The sequence below is a fragment of the Lycium barbarum genome, chromosome 7 (assembly GCF_019175385.1).
Source record: "Lycium barbarum isolate Lr01 chromosome 7, ASM1917538v2, whole genome shotgun sequence".
Taxonomy (NCBI): Eukaryota; Viridiplantae; Streptophyta; class Magnoliopsida; order Solanales; family Solanaceae; genus Lycium; species Lycium barbarum.
Window position 1 is genome coordinate 117523821 of NC_083343.1, and position 16054 is coordinate 117539874.

General features: G+C 34.1%; 1 protein-coding gene across 1 annotated transcript; it reads left to right on the plus strand.

Annotated features, from left to right (window-relative positions):
- The first annotated feature begins 13544 nt into the window (after window positions 1-13544).
- On the plus strand, window positions 13545-15830 carry LOC132603961 (7-deoxyloganetin glucosyltransferase-like). Its single transcript, XM_060317264.1, has 2 exons — window positions 13545-14238; window positions 14744-15830. The coding sequence occupies exons 1-2, from the start codon at window positions 13719-13721 to the stop codon at window positions 15679-15681; spliced, it is 1458 nt and encodes a 485-aa protein (XP_060173247.1). The 5' UTR covers window positions 13545-13718; the 3' UTR covers window positions 15682-15830.
- Window positions 15831-16054: the final 224 nt, after the last annotated feature.

Genomic DNA, 16054 nt, shown 5'->3' on the forward strand with positions numbered 1-16054 from the left:
GCTAAAATGGTAGCTTATGATTGTTTACCATTTTCCTTTCCTTCGGGTTTGGGGCTTGTTACTTACATTCAACGTTGTTATAATCCGTTATTTGAGGGTATTCCTAGAAGTACTTGTAGAGCGGATGTTATAAATTTGTATAAAAAAATATAGATTTTATTTGCGCCATGTATTTAATTCTTTAAATTGTAATGTTTCTCTTACCGCTGATTTGGGTCTTAGTCTTAACAAGTTAGATTTTTTTGCTATTACATGTCATTGAGTTATGCAAAAAAAGAATTATAGCTTTTTTATATGATGAAGGAAAAGGTCGTCACGATGAAAAAATTTTAGCGGATTCAATGTCTACTATTATGATATTTTTTAACATTTATAGAAAAACACTTTGTATTGCTTTAGATAATGCTTCTAATAATACAAAGGCGATTGGTCTTTTAAAAAGAGAACTAAACCCTCCGCTAAGAAATATTTTTCATGTAAGATGTCGTTGTCACATTTTAAACTTAATTGTTAAAGATGGTCTTGTGCGTTTTGACGATTCTATTCAAAAAGTTAGAGATACGGTTGCGTTTCTTTTTTGTAATGCTAATAGGGGAAGAATTAGAGATTTTAAGAATGCTTGTGTGGAAAATAACCTTAGACCTAGGAAAATTCAAGTAGAAATTGAGACTAGGTGGAACTACACTTACATTATGCTACAACAAGCATATGAGTATAGGATTCCCATACAACAAATTCACAACAAATATAATATTAATAGTGATGATTGGTTAAATTTTACGGATTGGGAAGATGTTAAGGAATGTGTTGAACTCTTAAAATTTTTTTATAATGCAACTCTTGCTTTTTCTAGACAATTCTATCCCACGGTAACCGGAATTTTAGCCTACTTAGCGGAAATAGCTAGAGTTTTACAAGAGTATAAATATAAACCCGGTTATCAAGCGGCTATTTTTGATATGACAACAAAATTTAAGAAGTATTTTTTTCCATCCCAACTTTATTTATATTGAGTTCTCTTTTAAATCCTTGTTTAAAAGTGTCTTATACTAAAGCATTAGTTGGTCAAATTTATACATTTTTAGAAATTGAAGAGGGAGTTCAACCATCTTTAGCTGAAGCCGAAACTGCTATTGATGACGAGTTTAGAAAAGTTTTTACTCATTATTCTAATTTGGAAGAACATGCTACACCCGTTGCTCCACGCCCTACTACTTCTCTGTTATATCCCGCATTTTGTACATTCAGATAATTCAGGATAATTGCGGGGAGCTAAGAGTAAAGCTATATTTCGATTTTGTTTAATACACAAGTTGTTTATGAATATTGTTATGAATATTATTGGCATGGAATATTGAGAAAGGCAAAGGGCGAAAAGGGAAATTCGCAAGACGACTCATAGAAATATTGAGGAAGGCTAAAGGGCAAAATTGGAATTTCGAAAATTAGTTTCGTGAATTACAAAATGAACCAAAAGAAGTTGGGCTTGGAAAAAAAATGAACAAGAGAGGCCCAATTTTTGAAGGTGGCCGGCCATGGTCCAACTACAATGGCCCAAGCCCATAAATAATTAAAACTCATGTATTATAAAGGGAAGGGGCCATTATTCTTCAACATAGTAGAAGTTTCAAGAAAAAAATTGAGAAGAAGAGCAAGGGGGCCATTCGGCCATACAAAAAAAAAGAGAAGGAAGAAGAAATTTTTAGCCATCAACTTTGATCCAAAAACATTAACTTTCTAGAATTCCTACTAAGTTGGAAACCCTCTTCAACGCGATACAAATTTTGAGGCAAGAAAGTACTTTTTTTATCAAGTGAAAAAATTGGAAAAGGTAAGAATTCTACCCTTTTCTTATGGAAAATTTATATTGTTATAGTGAGTAGAATTTAATGAAAAATATGGAGATGTTGTGTGTGGTGTGTGAGCCGTGTGTGTGTGTGTGTGTTGTGGCCGTGTGGTGCCTTTTGTGAAGGAAGATGAATTGAATTTGTTTAGTATGTTAATTATGTTGTTGTGGCCTTGTGATGTAAATGGAAGATTAATGGTTCTAGTTAGCATGAAAAATTTGTTGTTAAGTTGTTGTCGGAAAGTATGTGATTTTATTATAGTTTATGTAATTATGGGAATGGAATTGTTAAGGTGCAAATTGTGGTTGTTGTTGATGAAATTGGAAGATGAAAAATGCGTTGTGAATGTTGTGTCGAAGGTTGGAGGTTTCAGGTGAATTATAGTTTTTGGTGGGATTGTTGTATATTTTGTAGAATGGTATGAAATGCTTTTGAATTGCACTTGAATGATCTTAAATTGGTAGTGAATATGTAAGTGTCGATATCGGCTCGAAAATTCGTAGTTGAACTGAATGTTGATGAATTATGTTGAAAGGAATGTTACTAATGTTAGAATGTGTTTTGAATTGATTAGTGATGTTATTGGTATGGTTGTTGGTATTGTTGGCATTGTTATTGATATTTTGGCCGAGTTCCATTCTCGGGTTTGTTATTGATGATTTAGCCGAGTAGACTCTCGGGGATGATGTATTTATAGGGGAGATGCTGCCGAAATTTCGGCAGAATATAAGCGAATTTATTTGAGAAGTTAAGACAAGTGAATGACGATAAATCTAATGATCATGTGAATTCTTTTGTATGTAGACTAGCAAGTTTGGATAAATAAGCGTACCTAGTTGGTCGTGACACAGGTATGTAAGGCTTACCCTTTCTTTCTTTGGCATGTCCTATAGCCACATAAGGTATGATATGAAATGCACTTTGGGGAAATTCTACTCTTGAATTCTGAGTTTTGTCCCTAAAGAGTTCTGTATGCGTAAATGTTCAAAGTTTTGTTTGATATGTTTCTGAATGGCATTTGAAAGACAATTGGTATGATTAACATTTTGATTTCCAAATGATAGTACGTTTAACTATTCCATTGAGTCTTTAATATATTTTGATATGTACATATGATTCTAAAGGTTATATTTGACTTGATCCATATGATATCCGGAAGAGATTTGTTTCTGAAGTTCTATTTAATATGTTTCCGAGTCTGCCTACGATTCTGATTCACTTCTGATATAAGTATGTATGATATGATCCAGTTTGTTATACGATTGAGTAACGAGATAAGTATAAAGAGTTTTGTTTCTGAAAGAATTTTGTAAGTCATAATGTCCCTAACTTTCGGAAAAGATCTCAGATTTGCTCTAAAATGCTTATAGAACGTACTGTACTTCAAACGTTTGTAACTTTCTCATACGAAGTCGGATTGACCTGGAACTGGTTTCTGAGCTTCAAATGTCAGTAAGTGTACGTATCTATTGAGTCTTGATTTGTGTGCATATGGTTTCGCACTACTCTGTTCGTGCAAGCCTCAGTTGGATTCCACTGAGCCCGGGCCAGGATATGTTCTCGTGCGTATTTCTTTGCATTGTTCACCGCGTCCCTCTCACTTGCGGGCCGGGGCATGTTATGTATGATATGATGACATTATGATATGATGACGGGGTGGTGGCTAGGATGGCATATTCACCGCGTCCCGCAAAAGAGGGTCGGGGCACGTTACATGCATATATGATACATGATATTGACCTACATGATACATGATTCACCGCGTCCCTCACCGAGGGCCGGGACACGTTACATGCATACATGCTATATGATTCACCGCGTCCCTCACCGAGGGCCGGGGCACGTTATATGTTTACATAATATATGATCTACCGCGTCCCTCACGGGAGGGCCGGGGCACGTTATATGCATATATGATATATGATTCTGTCATGCATGATTTGTGTTTGGAAAGTAAGCATTTTGGCATTCGGTACCTTCTGTACTTCTTCTGACATAAGATATCGGCGTACATGATCTGTGTCTGGAAAACAAACATTCTGATATTCTGGATCTGCTCCATTTCTGACATATGACCTTTGTATACACGATTTGTGAGTGAAAAACAAGCGCTTTGGTAATCTGAATAATGTACTCACTCTCGTACTGCTTACTTCGGATATGGTTCTGTTTTTCCGTGTTTCATGCCTTACATGCTCAGTACATTTTCCGTACTGACCCCCTTTCTTCGGGGGCTGCGTTTCATGCCACGCAGGTACACCCAGATGAGTAGAAGATTTTGTCAAGAGATGGTCTAGCAGGATTGGCGAGCTCCACTTACTCCGGGAGTGTTGCCGAGTCAGAGTCTATGTATGCTATGATGTTTTGTTCGAGTTAGAGACTTTGCAGACAGAGTCGTGGGTATAGTATATCAGTTTTGTTAGCGGCTCCATCAGCCGATATGTCATTCTGTATTATGTGTTAAACTCTATATGATTACAGATTTTGTCTAATTCGAAAACATCGATAAAAGAAAGATTTTGAAAGCTTACTATGTATTTTATTTTTATTTGGTTTCAGAGTCCGAACAGATTATGTATGTATTAAGAGTCTGTGGGTTCGCTCGGCTCCGGATGTGGGGTCGGGTGCCCATCACACCCTAGCGGAACTAGGGTGTGACATTCTCAAAGTAGCAAAAAGGGCTTGTCGGGTTTAAAAGTTTTACATTCACATCCAACTCCTTCATGTAATGCAAACTTTGATGAATATCACTTTTATTTGATGCAGCCAGATGTGGATATCAAGGAACTAGATGAGCTGGACGTCTTAGCATGGTGGAAGAAATACAAGGCAAGTCATCCGATACTCTCAAGAATGGCTCGAGATATCCTTACAGTTCAAGTATCAATCGTGGCTTCGGAGAGTGCATTTAGCCAGGGAAGACAACAAATTGGAGACCATAAACACTCATTATCCGGCTTTAGCTTGCAAGTACTAGTGTGCATTCGCGATTGGATTAGATCGGAGCGACGCAACCAAAACTTAGAAGCGGAGGAAGGCGAAGAGGAAGAGATTGAAGATTTGATAGCAAGTGGACCGGACCAAATGGAAGACTTTGAAGATATCTCCATGGCCGAATATGATATGGGAAAATTAACCAAATGATTGAGAGTTGGTGATTTTATTATTCTACTATATCTTTGCAACTCATGTATTATTTGTAAGTTAAAAAAAACTACAACTTGCAAATAAATATTATCCAAGAATGAATAAAATATATGGCTCATTGAGCTTTCTTCTATTTACTTGTGTTCATATTTTTACTTATATTAAGTTAGGAATATACCTAAAATATACTAAGAATATACATGATACATCTACTTAAATTAAAAACTAGAAAGTTATATACTTGAAAAATAACTAAAATATACTAAGAATATACTTATAATATATATTATACATATAACTTAAACATACATATATATATAAGTATATTCTTACTATATTTTAGGTATATGTAGTATAACTTAAGCATATAACTTAATATATATATATATATATATATATATATATATATATATATTAAGTTATATAAGTTATATAACCTAAGTATATTGATATATATAAGTATATTCTTACTATATTTTAGGTATATGTAGTATAACTTAAGCATATAACTTAATATATATGTATATATATATATATATATATATATATATATATATATGTGTGTGTGTGTGTGTGTTTGTGTGTGTGTGTATATATACATGTATATGTTGTATTGCTAACTTGTTGTTAGCCTGCTAGTCAGTAAATATATAAACTTTACTTATAAACTTATATAACATATGCAAAAATACCTACAATATACTAATAAATACTATAATATATATATATATATATATATATATACTATACAAAAAACAAAAAAAAGAGGTTTTGGACGTTTTGAACCGGACCGGTTACGGTTTCGGGTTTCTAACCGGTGGCAGGTTCCGGTTTTTAGACCGGAAACCGGCCGGTTTTATAACCAGTTGCCGGTCCTGTTCCGGTTCAAACCGGTTGACACCCTTAGGTTTACTTCAGGTTAGGACATCACTTAGACACTAGAGAAAGAGTGAACAGTATTTAAATAATTTTCTACCTATTAAAATTTAATGTAAATGTAGTTTTCGGCAACTAGCTTACCAACATGGCCTAAGTATACACTATCTATACACTTCGGCTGTATAGATTGTGTATAGATATGTATGGGTATATATATTATATGTATAGTATATCTATATTTAGTATAGAGTATACACTATCTATACTTCCATTCAGGTCAAAATTAGAGTTCAGTTCAACCCCACCCAATTCACTTAGCATACATAAGTCGTGTCAGAACCAAATATTTACTTAACTTTGGCAATAACTATGTCTAAATCCCGAATAAGTTTGATTAGCTAACACTAGAAACTTTGTCCGGAACAATCCTACATAGCAAGCCAACTACTGCACCTCTAACGGGATAGATGTACAATTATTTTGCAACCACTGGGGGACCTACATTACTAAATGAAAACCAATTAAATTACAACTAAAAATCCAATCGAAACTGACATTTAATTATTTATTCTGGCAAACGCAGAGGACAATTCTAAAGAGTTAAAAAAAAATGGCAAATTAAAAAAGACAGGTTGAAGAAGTTTATAACATGTGATGTGTGTATTTCTGGTGCAAATACAGGGGAAGAAAAACAGCATGGTAAAGATAGAGGGGAGAAATGCTTGCGCTGCAAAAAGGGAAAGTTGAGAGTTAATGGTCAAAAACATATCTGAACTATCACTTTTTCGCGAGTTTCACATTCCTACTATCAGTTGTTCCCTTTTCCTGAACTGATACCATCTATGTCTTAAAACACACCTCCATGCTGATTAGGTCAACTATTAGTTGTTCCCTTTTTCTGCCTGAACTATCACCAAAACACATCTAGTTGAGTAGGTGGTAGTAGTTCAGGCAGAAAAAGGGAACAACTGATAATTGAATTATCCAATTCGCGAAAAAATGATAGTTCAGGGGTATTTTTTGCTCATTATCTCAAAAGTTAAAAGAAGCATGTGGTTAATTTTCTTTGGGGAGGGTATATACAAGTGGGGAATTTATGTGTGGTTGGTATTGAAGACTGTCTCAACGTGATGAAAGGGTCTCTAAAGAGATGTTGATGGAAAGGGATGGGGAAAGTCCAAAATACACACACTCACACAGAAAAAACTAACCATATGGAATGCAATTAAGGCCGACTAGAGCGCGCAATTTGACCGTTTCTTATAAATCCTTCATGTGCATATTGCACGAGAGGCTATTTCCACGGCTTGATATAAAATACCCATTTCGTTTATTTTTACTTGTCAAGTATTGGCTTGACACGTCTACTAAGGAATCAAAAATAGAATGACAATTTTACTATATCACCCTTTAAACATAATAAATGCAATATTTTGGAAAATGCATTGATAAGTGATTATAGTAAATAATAAGGGTAAATTAGGAACGCATTGATAAGTGATTATAGTAAATAATAAGGGTAAATTAGGAATTAAGTGTTAAATATTGTCTTGATTTTCTAAACTGAACAAGTAAAAATTGACATCTATTTTTAGTATAGAAGACAAGTAAAAATTGACGGAGGGAGTACTAGTTACAAATCCAAAATTTCATAGTTGAATATTTGTTTCTGTTATCTTGAATGCTACATACTACTTACGAGTTTAAGTGACTAGTCCGACTTTTTTGTGAATAATACAAATACCCAGGGGTTAGGAAAATGATTCCAAAAAAAAAAAAAAAACTGACGAGTTTAAGTAAATGAAGAGAGAAAATATTAAATTAGCCAAAGCTGCGCCCTACTTTGGAAACAGTTTGTTCATCCTCATGAGTCATGAGGTTACACAACTTGAAATTCAAGAAGGTACATTAATTGTGTCCCATATTTGGAGACCTAACGCGCAATCAATTTCATTAATGAAAGATCTTAATATTGAAGATATTTTTAGTTTCAATAGACAGTGATTGGTCCAGTGCATGGTCTACTTTCAGAGTGATGGCTAACCAAACCAATAGCTTAAATGAGCATGTAGTCAAGGGCATCTTGCATAGGAGGAGTCAGAATTTAACCTTTAGGGGTTGAATTTGCCATGGAGTACATATATATAGTCATAGTTATTGGGTCCGCAGTTAAATATTTATACATATTTAATAGATTTTTTAAATAAAACTTACTGGGTTTATCCGAATCTGAATTAATACTCTCCTCCGCCACTGACAGCTAGTGTTTAATGACATAATCAAAATTTTCATTAAGAGGAGTCAAAATATAATTTACACCTTTCAATTAATATATATATATATATATATATATATATATATATATATATGAAAAAAACTTTAAGCTAGTTATACAGTGTAATTCTCTACTGAAGAAGTGTCACTATTAACTCCCTTTAAACAAAGAGAGAGACTATAGAATTAAAGGCTAAGTGTTTACAGCGAGTTCAGTCTATAGTGACAAAGGAACATTCAGAGACGAATCTAGAATTTTTAGAAGATCGGTGCACTATTAAAGAAAAGAGGGAAAAAATGTATCAAGTTGGATTGATCCTTAAACCTGTAGATAAATAACTAAGTTTTCAACCAAGACTTTTGTAGCATGGGTTTCAAAAGGTAACACTACATATAAACTAACAATTATACAGATAATATACTGAATTTAATCGGATGACTATGGGTTCACATGACCTTTTTTTTAATGCATAAATTCACCACTGGGAAATTTTTCGTCCGAGGGATTAGTTTCCATGAAAAAAATTATTCACTGCTGCACTGCTCTCGTCTGAAATGATATTATTCTTTAGGTGCCTCAAGTTGGCCACACAAATTAAAGAATAAAATCAGAGTAAAATTTTACTGACTTGAAGTGGGTTGTCCTTCGATGCCTAAGTAAATATATTGCTTAGATGAAAGTGAATTTGGGAGTAAAATTATCAGTGCATTAGGTACTATGTTTGGTGTATCTATCTACCCAATCAGGATAATTTAGCTAAAAAGTGTCACTAACCAATTGATTGTAATTATTGATATTGATAGTGTCATTACTTGCTCGTCCACTTGTTTAAGTGATAAACTTTATTAGTGGCTCACGTGACTCACACTAATTGTATGTGACTTTTCGTTTTTTTGGAAGTGGATACAAACACTAAACCGAATTAGTTCAGTTCGGTTTTTCTAATTTGATTTTTTGGTATGGGCCTGAAATAGGCTATTTTTCTGCTTGTAAAATGGACTATCCTTTTAATTAAAAATGAGCTATTTTATGTTTTTAAATCTAAAATGGGCTATTATAATTTTTATACAGAAGGAGTTAGGCTATATGGTGCGATGATCACCCTTCCCGGAAGACCAACAACATAAACTAGATTGGGCAAACTATTGCAATGCTGTAAACACAACCTTGTATATATGATGTAAACCTTTGAAGCTGCCAAGGTCCTCTATCTTATTGTAAAGTTATGATAACTGAGATGACTATGAGAGAGGGATGGTATGAGAAAAGCCTTTCATTTGTAAAGTTTGAAATATTTGCCCCATAGAAGAGAAACATGAGAACAAAAATGAACAGACAACCTTTTTTTTTTTTATAAAGGCAGAAAGAATGGAGATCCTACAATTTCTCAAAGCTATCATTCACATCATAACACATACAAATGACTCAGTATATAAAAGCAAAAGAAAAAGAGCAGTTGACAATTAGAGTAAAGCTATCTTAGAAAACTAACTTTGGCAACCATGTCAAGATTGTCGTTGTATAAGGATAAGGGGGAAAATGTAGTTGACACAGCATAAACTTGGCCAAACTACGAGAGGCCCCAAAAAGAAAAATGCATTACAGAAAAGATGTTGACCCCATTTCGTATTCATATAGTAACTCTTTGGTTAAACCGAAATATCGAAGAACCGGTGACCCAGAACCTAACACCGAACAGAACACTGAATTTGTTTTAAAAAAAAAAAAAACCCGTGACCGAACCGAAAAATTAAAATCGAAAAACCGAATTAATTCGGTTCGGTCCGGTTTTTCGGTTTTCGGTATTTATGCCCAGCCCTACATGCACCACAAGAGAATTCCTTAAATTGAAGAATCTTCTGGTTCTTCAAAGAGTGCCCGTATGAATTCTCAATTATTTTGCGCATCATATTAGAATCGGGATGGCCCAACGGTCATGCCAAATAATAAAATCATTTGAATTAGTAAACTTTTGGTTTACTATGGCATGCGTTTCAACCATGTTAATACTTGTGTAGTATAAGCCGGAAGAAAGAGCGGGTAACTTTTCAAGCACATATTTCTTACCCGATATAATTATAGTAATATAACGATATTCAATTTTTTCATCAATTGTAGTCTCAATATGATAGCCAATTTTGGCGAATGTCTTTGAAACTTAGTAAGTTTTTTAGAGACTTACTACAATATAATGCTTCATTCATTGACAAATTTGTTCCTCCGCATAATAATAAATTAGCTTTTACGGAGCATTTAATTAATCTTGTACTTTCAAATATTGTATTAACGTTGGCTTCTTTTATCACCAAATAAGAGAAATATTTCTTATCTCTTAAAATAGTGTGCGTTGTAACACTATCTATTAGACATATATCATCATAATTGATCTTGGGTCCAACTGATGACTGAGGAATTTCCATATTCTTCATAAAAATAAAAGATACATTATAAGAAATGTGAAAAACAACTTTAAGAAAGTGCGCTAGAAATGTAGAAACTAGCAAGGCATGATGCTTTAGGAAATACATTTAAGGAAAATAAACTAGTGACAAACATGAAAGAAAACAACAACTTTTTTTTCGTAGTGCTATTCCCCAGTGTGATGATCAGTTCTTCAATCAATATCATTATAGAAGTCTCCAGCTTCTAAACGAGTGATATTTGAGAGGTCTTTAAAATCATCATCTTTATAAGCAAGATTTATCAATATTATCATATTCGTTTGAGGGAGCTGCTTCATCAACATTACTTCGAAAGGTCAAGTGTGCCTCCACGTTATTTTCTCTCACTTTAAGGGAGGCCTGATAAAGCTTGACAAAATGATCGGCGCGTGCGGCAAACACGTGCCCAATGATCTTTCATACCACATTGGTGGCACATATTAACTTTACCTCTTGAAGGATTATTTTGAGAACCCTTATTGGTCTTTTGTTTATTCTCGCCATGCTGACAATAATTATGACGTCCCCTGCCACGTCCATGACCACGGTAATTATTTTACCATCTTTCAGGCTTATCATAAGCTGCTACTGTATTCACTTCAGGAAATGGAGCAGACCCAATCGGACATGATTCATGATTTTTCATTAAAAGAGTATTATTCTGCTCAGCCACAAGTAGGCATGAAATTAAATCAACATATTTTTGAACCCTTTTTCACGGTATTGCTGTTGTAGCAACACATTTGAAGCATGAAAAGTGGTAAAAGTTTTCTCCAGTAAGTCCTCATCAGTGATAGTGTCTCCACACAATTTTAATACGGAACTTACTTTATGGATCGCAGAATTATAATCAATTACAGTTTTAAAATCTTGGAACGAAGATGTATCCAGTCATATCGAGCTTCTGGTAATACCGTCAGTTTTAGGTGCTCATATCGATCCTTTAAATAATTCCACAACTCAAGCGGATCTTTCAGAGTTAAATATTCAGTTTTTAATCCTTCATGGAGATGATGAAGCAGGAAAATCATGGTCTTCGCTTTATTTTGATTTGATGCTTCATTTCCTTGTTTAATAGTATTCCCAAGACCTTTAGTGTCAAGGTGAATTTTAGCATCAAGGACCCATGATAAATAATTTTTTGCGGTATTGTCAAGTGCCACAAACCTAAGTTTTGATAAGTTTGACATAGTAAAAGCTGAAATAGAATATGAAAAAAATACTTGAAAGTGGTAGTGGAAATGATTAATGTCTCATGCTGATAACGTGTTGTGAAATAATAAACTAAAATGCAAGAGAACATATATAAGAAAGGGACTTGAAGATTAATATTTTTTTTTTTTCCACTTCTGTGTGTCCTCCATAGGACTTGAGTGGTCCTATTTATAGGAAAGCTAATTTAGTGATGCATTTGGTTTCACTAACTAAAAGGTAACTAACTTTGTTGATAACCAATGTTTGTTCCTAACATCCACCAAAACTAGGTGGGTTTATAACAAATCATCATATCTTGGATTTTGTTGTCTTAAAACACTGGAATACTCACTAAAGAATCAAAATTAAGTTAATTTGATTTAAATCAACCACATTAGAGTTGTCGGCCAATCAATTGAAATTAAGTATTCACTTGAGTGGGTAACTAATTACCCGCACCGAATGTTTACACGACAAACTGATGCAACTTACTATAGTTAAGTGATTTAATAAAGTAAATAAATTCGGAAGATTTCTTTTTCCTTTTCTCTTTGAAAATATTTCTTCAGATTTATGATCTGGTCAGCATTTTAAGCAAACTTAGCTTTTGGCTTTTACGACCGCATATTAGTTTATTATTTTCATTATTTTTCAAAAAGTACTAGTACTACTATATTAGAGATATTATTTTCTAGTCTATTATATTATGCAATACTAATATTAAATAATCAAGATAAGCTACTTGCTATAATTAAATTTGAAAGGATTTTTGACAAATTATATAGTCTGGTTATATCTTGTATAATAAATTAATAATATTGATAATCTGTGCACATCACCTCTTGAAGTTTGGATTTCTTATTAGATCTAGTGACACCAATATAAAGAATTATTCAATGATTTATAAACCAACCATATTACCCTGATAAAGATACACCTATATGTATAAATTTAACTTATACACGGACCACAACAAAAAACAACAGTATACCGAGTGATAATCTCACAAGTGGAGTCTGGGGAGGATATAATGTACGCAGACCTTAGCCTTATTTTGAAAGGTATATTACTTATAGTATCAAGTAATTTGCCTTATTTTTCAAATCGCAAACCGCATTTTTATTTAATTGTTACCTATAACTACCTCTGAATTGACTTATAGCAATAATAATTACAGCTTCACTCCAAACAAGTTAAGATCAAGGTTGGAACCAACCTTAAAGCTATAGGTTTAGTAAGATCGAGAGCAGAGCCAACCTTAAAGCCACGGGTTCAATAGAACCTAGTAGATCAAACTTTTTATTTGTGTTAAGAAATTTATTTCATATATATAAATAATCTATTCAAAACTCAGTAAGAAAAAGTGATTATGGTTCAGAGTCACTAACTGAAAATTCTACTTCCGCTTCTACTTGAGATTGACTAGCTATGTGATCATGACCGATCTATTTCAAGTGATCACTTAATAATATAAAAATTATTTTATGATGCGACTGTATAAAAGTTAAACTCTTTTCAACTATTGGTACTAATAATAATAATATTATCACCATCATCATAACTTCTAAAAGATTTCAAGTTGGTATGATGCATTGGATGACATCGGACAAATAATGAATATGGAGTATATAATATAGTAAGTCATATTTGACTTCCGAACCAGCCTTGTAAGTCATATTTGACTTCCGAACCAGCCTGGTAAGTCATATTTGACTTCCGAACCAGCCTTAGTTCCAGCCTGTTCAAATCAAATTTGCAGAGCTTTCCCATTTTGGAAACAGTCTTCTGGCTGATCTTTTTAGCAACTTTCTTCGTTTCTTGAACTTCTTCTTTTTTTACCCTATAAATATCTCTACCTTCTTCAATCCTTCTTACAAAAAGCATACAAAATCCTTCATTTCCCCTTCGAGAATTTTATATAGAGAAAGAGAAAGAATGGGTTCATTTAGTGCTGAATTAAACAAGCCACATGCAGTATGCATACCATACCCTGCCCAAGGCCATATTAACCCCATGTTAAAGCTAGCCAAAATCCTTCATCACAAAGGCTTTCACATAACTTTTGTCAACACCGAATTTAACCATAGGCGTCTCCTTAAGTCTCGTGGCCCTAATGCTCTCGACGGCTTTTCTTCGTTCCTATTCGAGACCATTCCTGATGGTCTTCCACCTTGTGATGCTGATGCCACGCAAGACATACCGGCTCTATGTGAATCCACAACTAAAACTTGCTTGGTTCCTTTTAAGGATCTTCTTGGCAAGCTCAATGATACTTACACGTCGAACGTGCCACCTGTCTCGTGCATCGTCTCAGATGGTTGCATGAGCTTCACCTTAGATGCTGCACAAGAATTGGGAGTCCCTGAAGTTCTATTCTGGACCACCAGTGCTTGTGGTTTCTTAGGTTACATGCATTACTCCATGCTTATTGAAAAAGGATATGCTCCCCTTAAAGGTATATATAAACACTTTCCAACTTTAAGGCTTTATTGATGTCCTTGTTTATATGACGGTAGTGTTTGGGAGTACCTGCCATCTGCATAGTACAAGTATCATATAACTTTATTTAAAGGTGAATTTAGAATTTGAACTTGATGGATTCAACCTTTAAGATTTTGTTTTTATGCTGAACATATTTTTCTCTGAAATTTGTTGAAAAACTAGTGATTCTTACATATGTATCGATCTATGTTCTGTGAAAATTATTGGATTCAGTAGAACCCGTAGAATGTAAGTTATATCCATTGCTAGCTCCATTTGTTGGGCTGAAATGACCCAAAGGTTCATTTAACGTGGAATGATACTGTCAGCCACCCAACACTCTCCACCAAATTTAGACGGATGAAAAGACATTAGCTACCATATAAGGCTTTATTGGTATTTTTGATGTATTTAGCTAAATCCTACTCCATTGATATATATGCATGTGTTTTGACCTTTCTCACTTTGGGAAATTGTAGATGCGAGTGACTTGACAAATGGGTACCTAGAGACCACTTTGGATTTCATACCAGGCATGAAAGATATACGTTTAAGGGATCTTCCAAATTTCTTTAGAACTACAAATCCAGATGAATACATGATCAAATTTGTTCTCCAAGAAACAGAGAGATCAAGAAAAGCTTCTGCCATTGTCCTCAACACCTTCGAGACACTAGAGAGTGAAGTTCTTGAATCGCTCCGAACTCTCCTTCCGCCAGTATACTCAATAGGGCCATTGCATTTACTCGTCAAAGACGTTGATGGCGAGAATTTGAAGGGACTCAGATCAAGCCTATGGAAAGAGGAACCAGAGTGTATACAATGGCTTGACACAAAAGAACCAAACTCTATTGTTTATGTTAACTTTGGTAGTATCACTGTTATGACTCCTAATCAACTTATTGAATTTGCTTGGGGACTAGCAAATAGCCAGCAAGAGTTTTTATGGATCATAAGACCCGATATTGTATCCGGTTATGAATCGATTCTTCCACCCGACTTCGTGGAAGAAACTAAAAACAGAGGAATGCTTGCGAGTTGGTGCTCGCAAGAAGAAGTACTTAGCCATCCAGCAATAGGAGGGTTCTTGACTCACAGTGGATGGAATTCGACACTCGAGAGTATTAGCAATGGGGTCCCTATGATTTGCTGGCCGTTTTTCGCGGAACAACAGACAAATTGTTGGTTTTCTGTTACTAAATGGGGTATTGGAATGGAGATTGACAATAATGTAAAAAGGGATGAAGTGGAAAGCCTTGTGAGGGAATTGATGGTTGGTGAAAAAGGCAAAGAAATGAAGAAAAAGGCAATTGAATGGAAGAATTTGGCTAAAATTTCTGCTAAAGAACATTCAGGGTCATCTTATGTGAACATTGAGAAGGTGGTCAATGACATTCTTCTGGTATCCAAACATTAAGCTAAAGAAGCTATTAACTTGTTTGACATTTTTTTTTTCTTGTAAGAGTTTTTCATACTGTTGTTTTTACTTCCTTAGCTCTGTCCGGCTTCGCCCCTGCTTATAAGTCTTGTTCTTCTTAAAGAAAAAAATATACTCTATTTGTTTAATTTATATAGCACTTTTTGTTTTTTAAAATTTAAACTATCTAAACTTTATACAATATCTTAAAAGTTATTCTTTAAATCCTATTGACACGAGAATAGCAATTTATAGTACTTATCGTATAGTTTTTCAAAATAATTTTTTTTAAAATATGATCTAATTTAGCTTTAAAGATTAGTAATATGACTTTCGAGAATTGAAAAAATGCCACGCAAATTGGGATGGATAG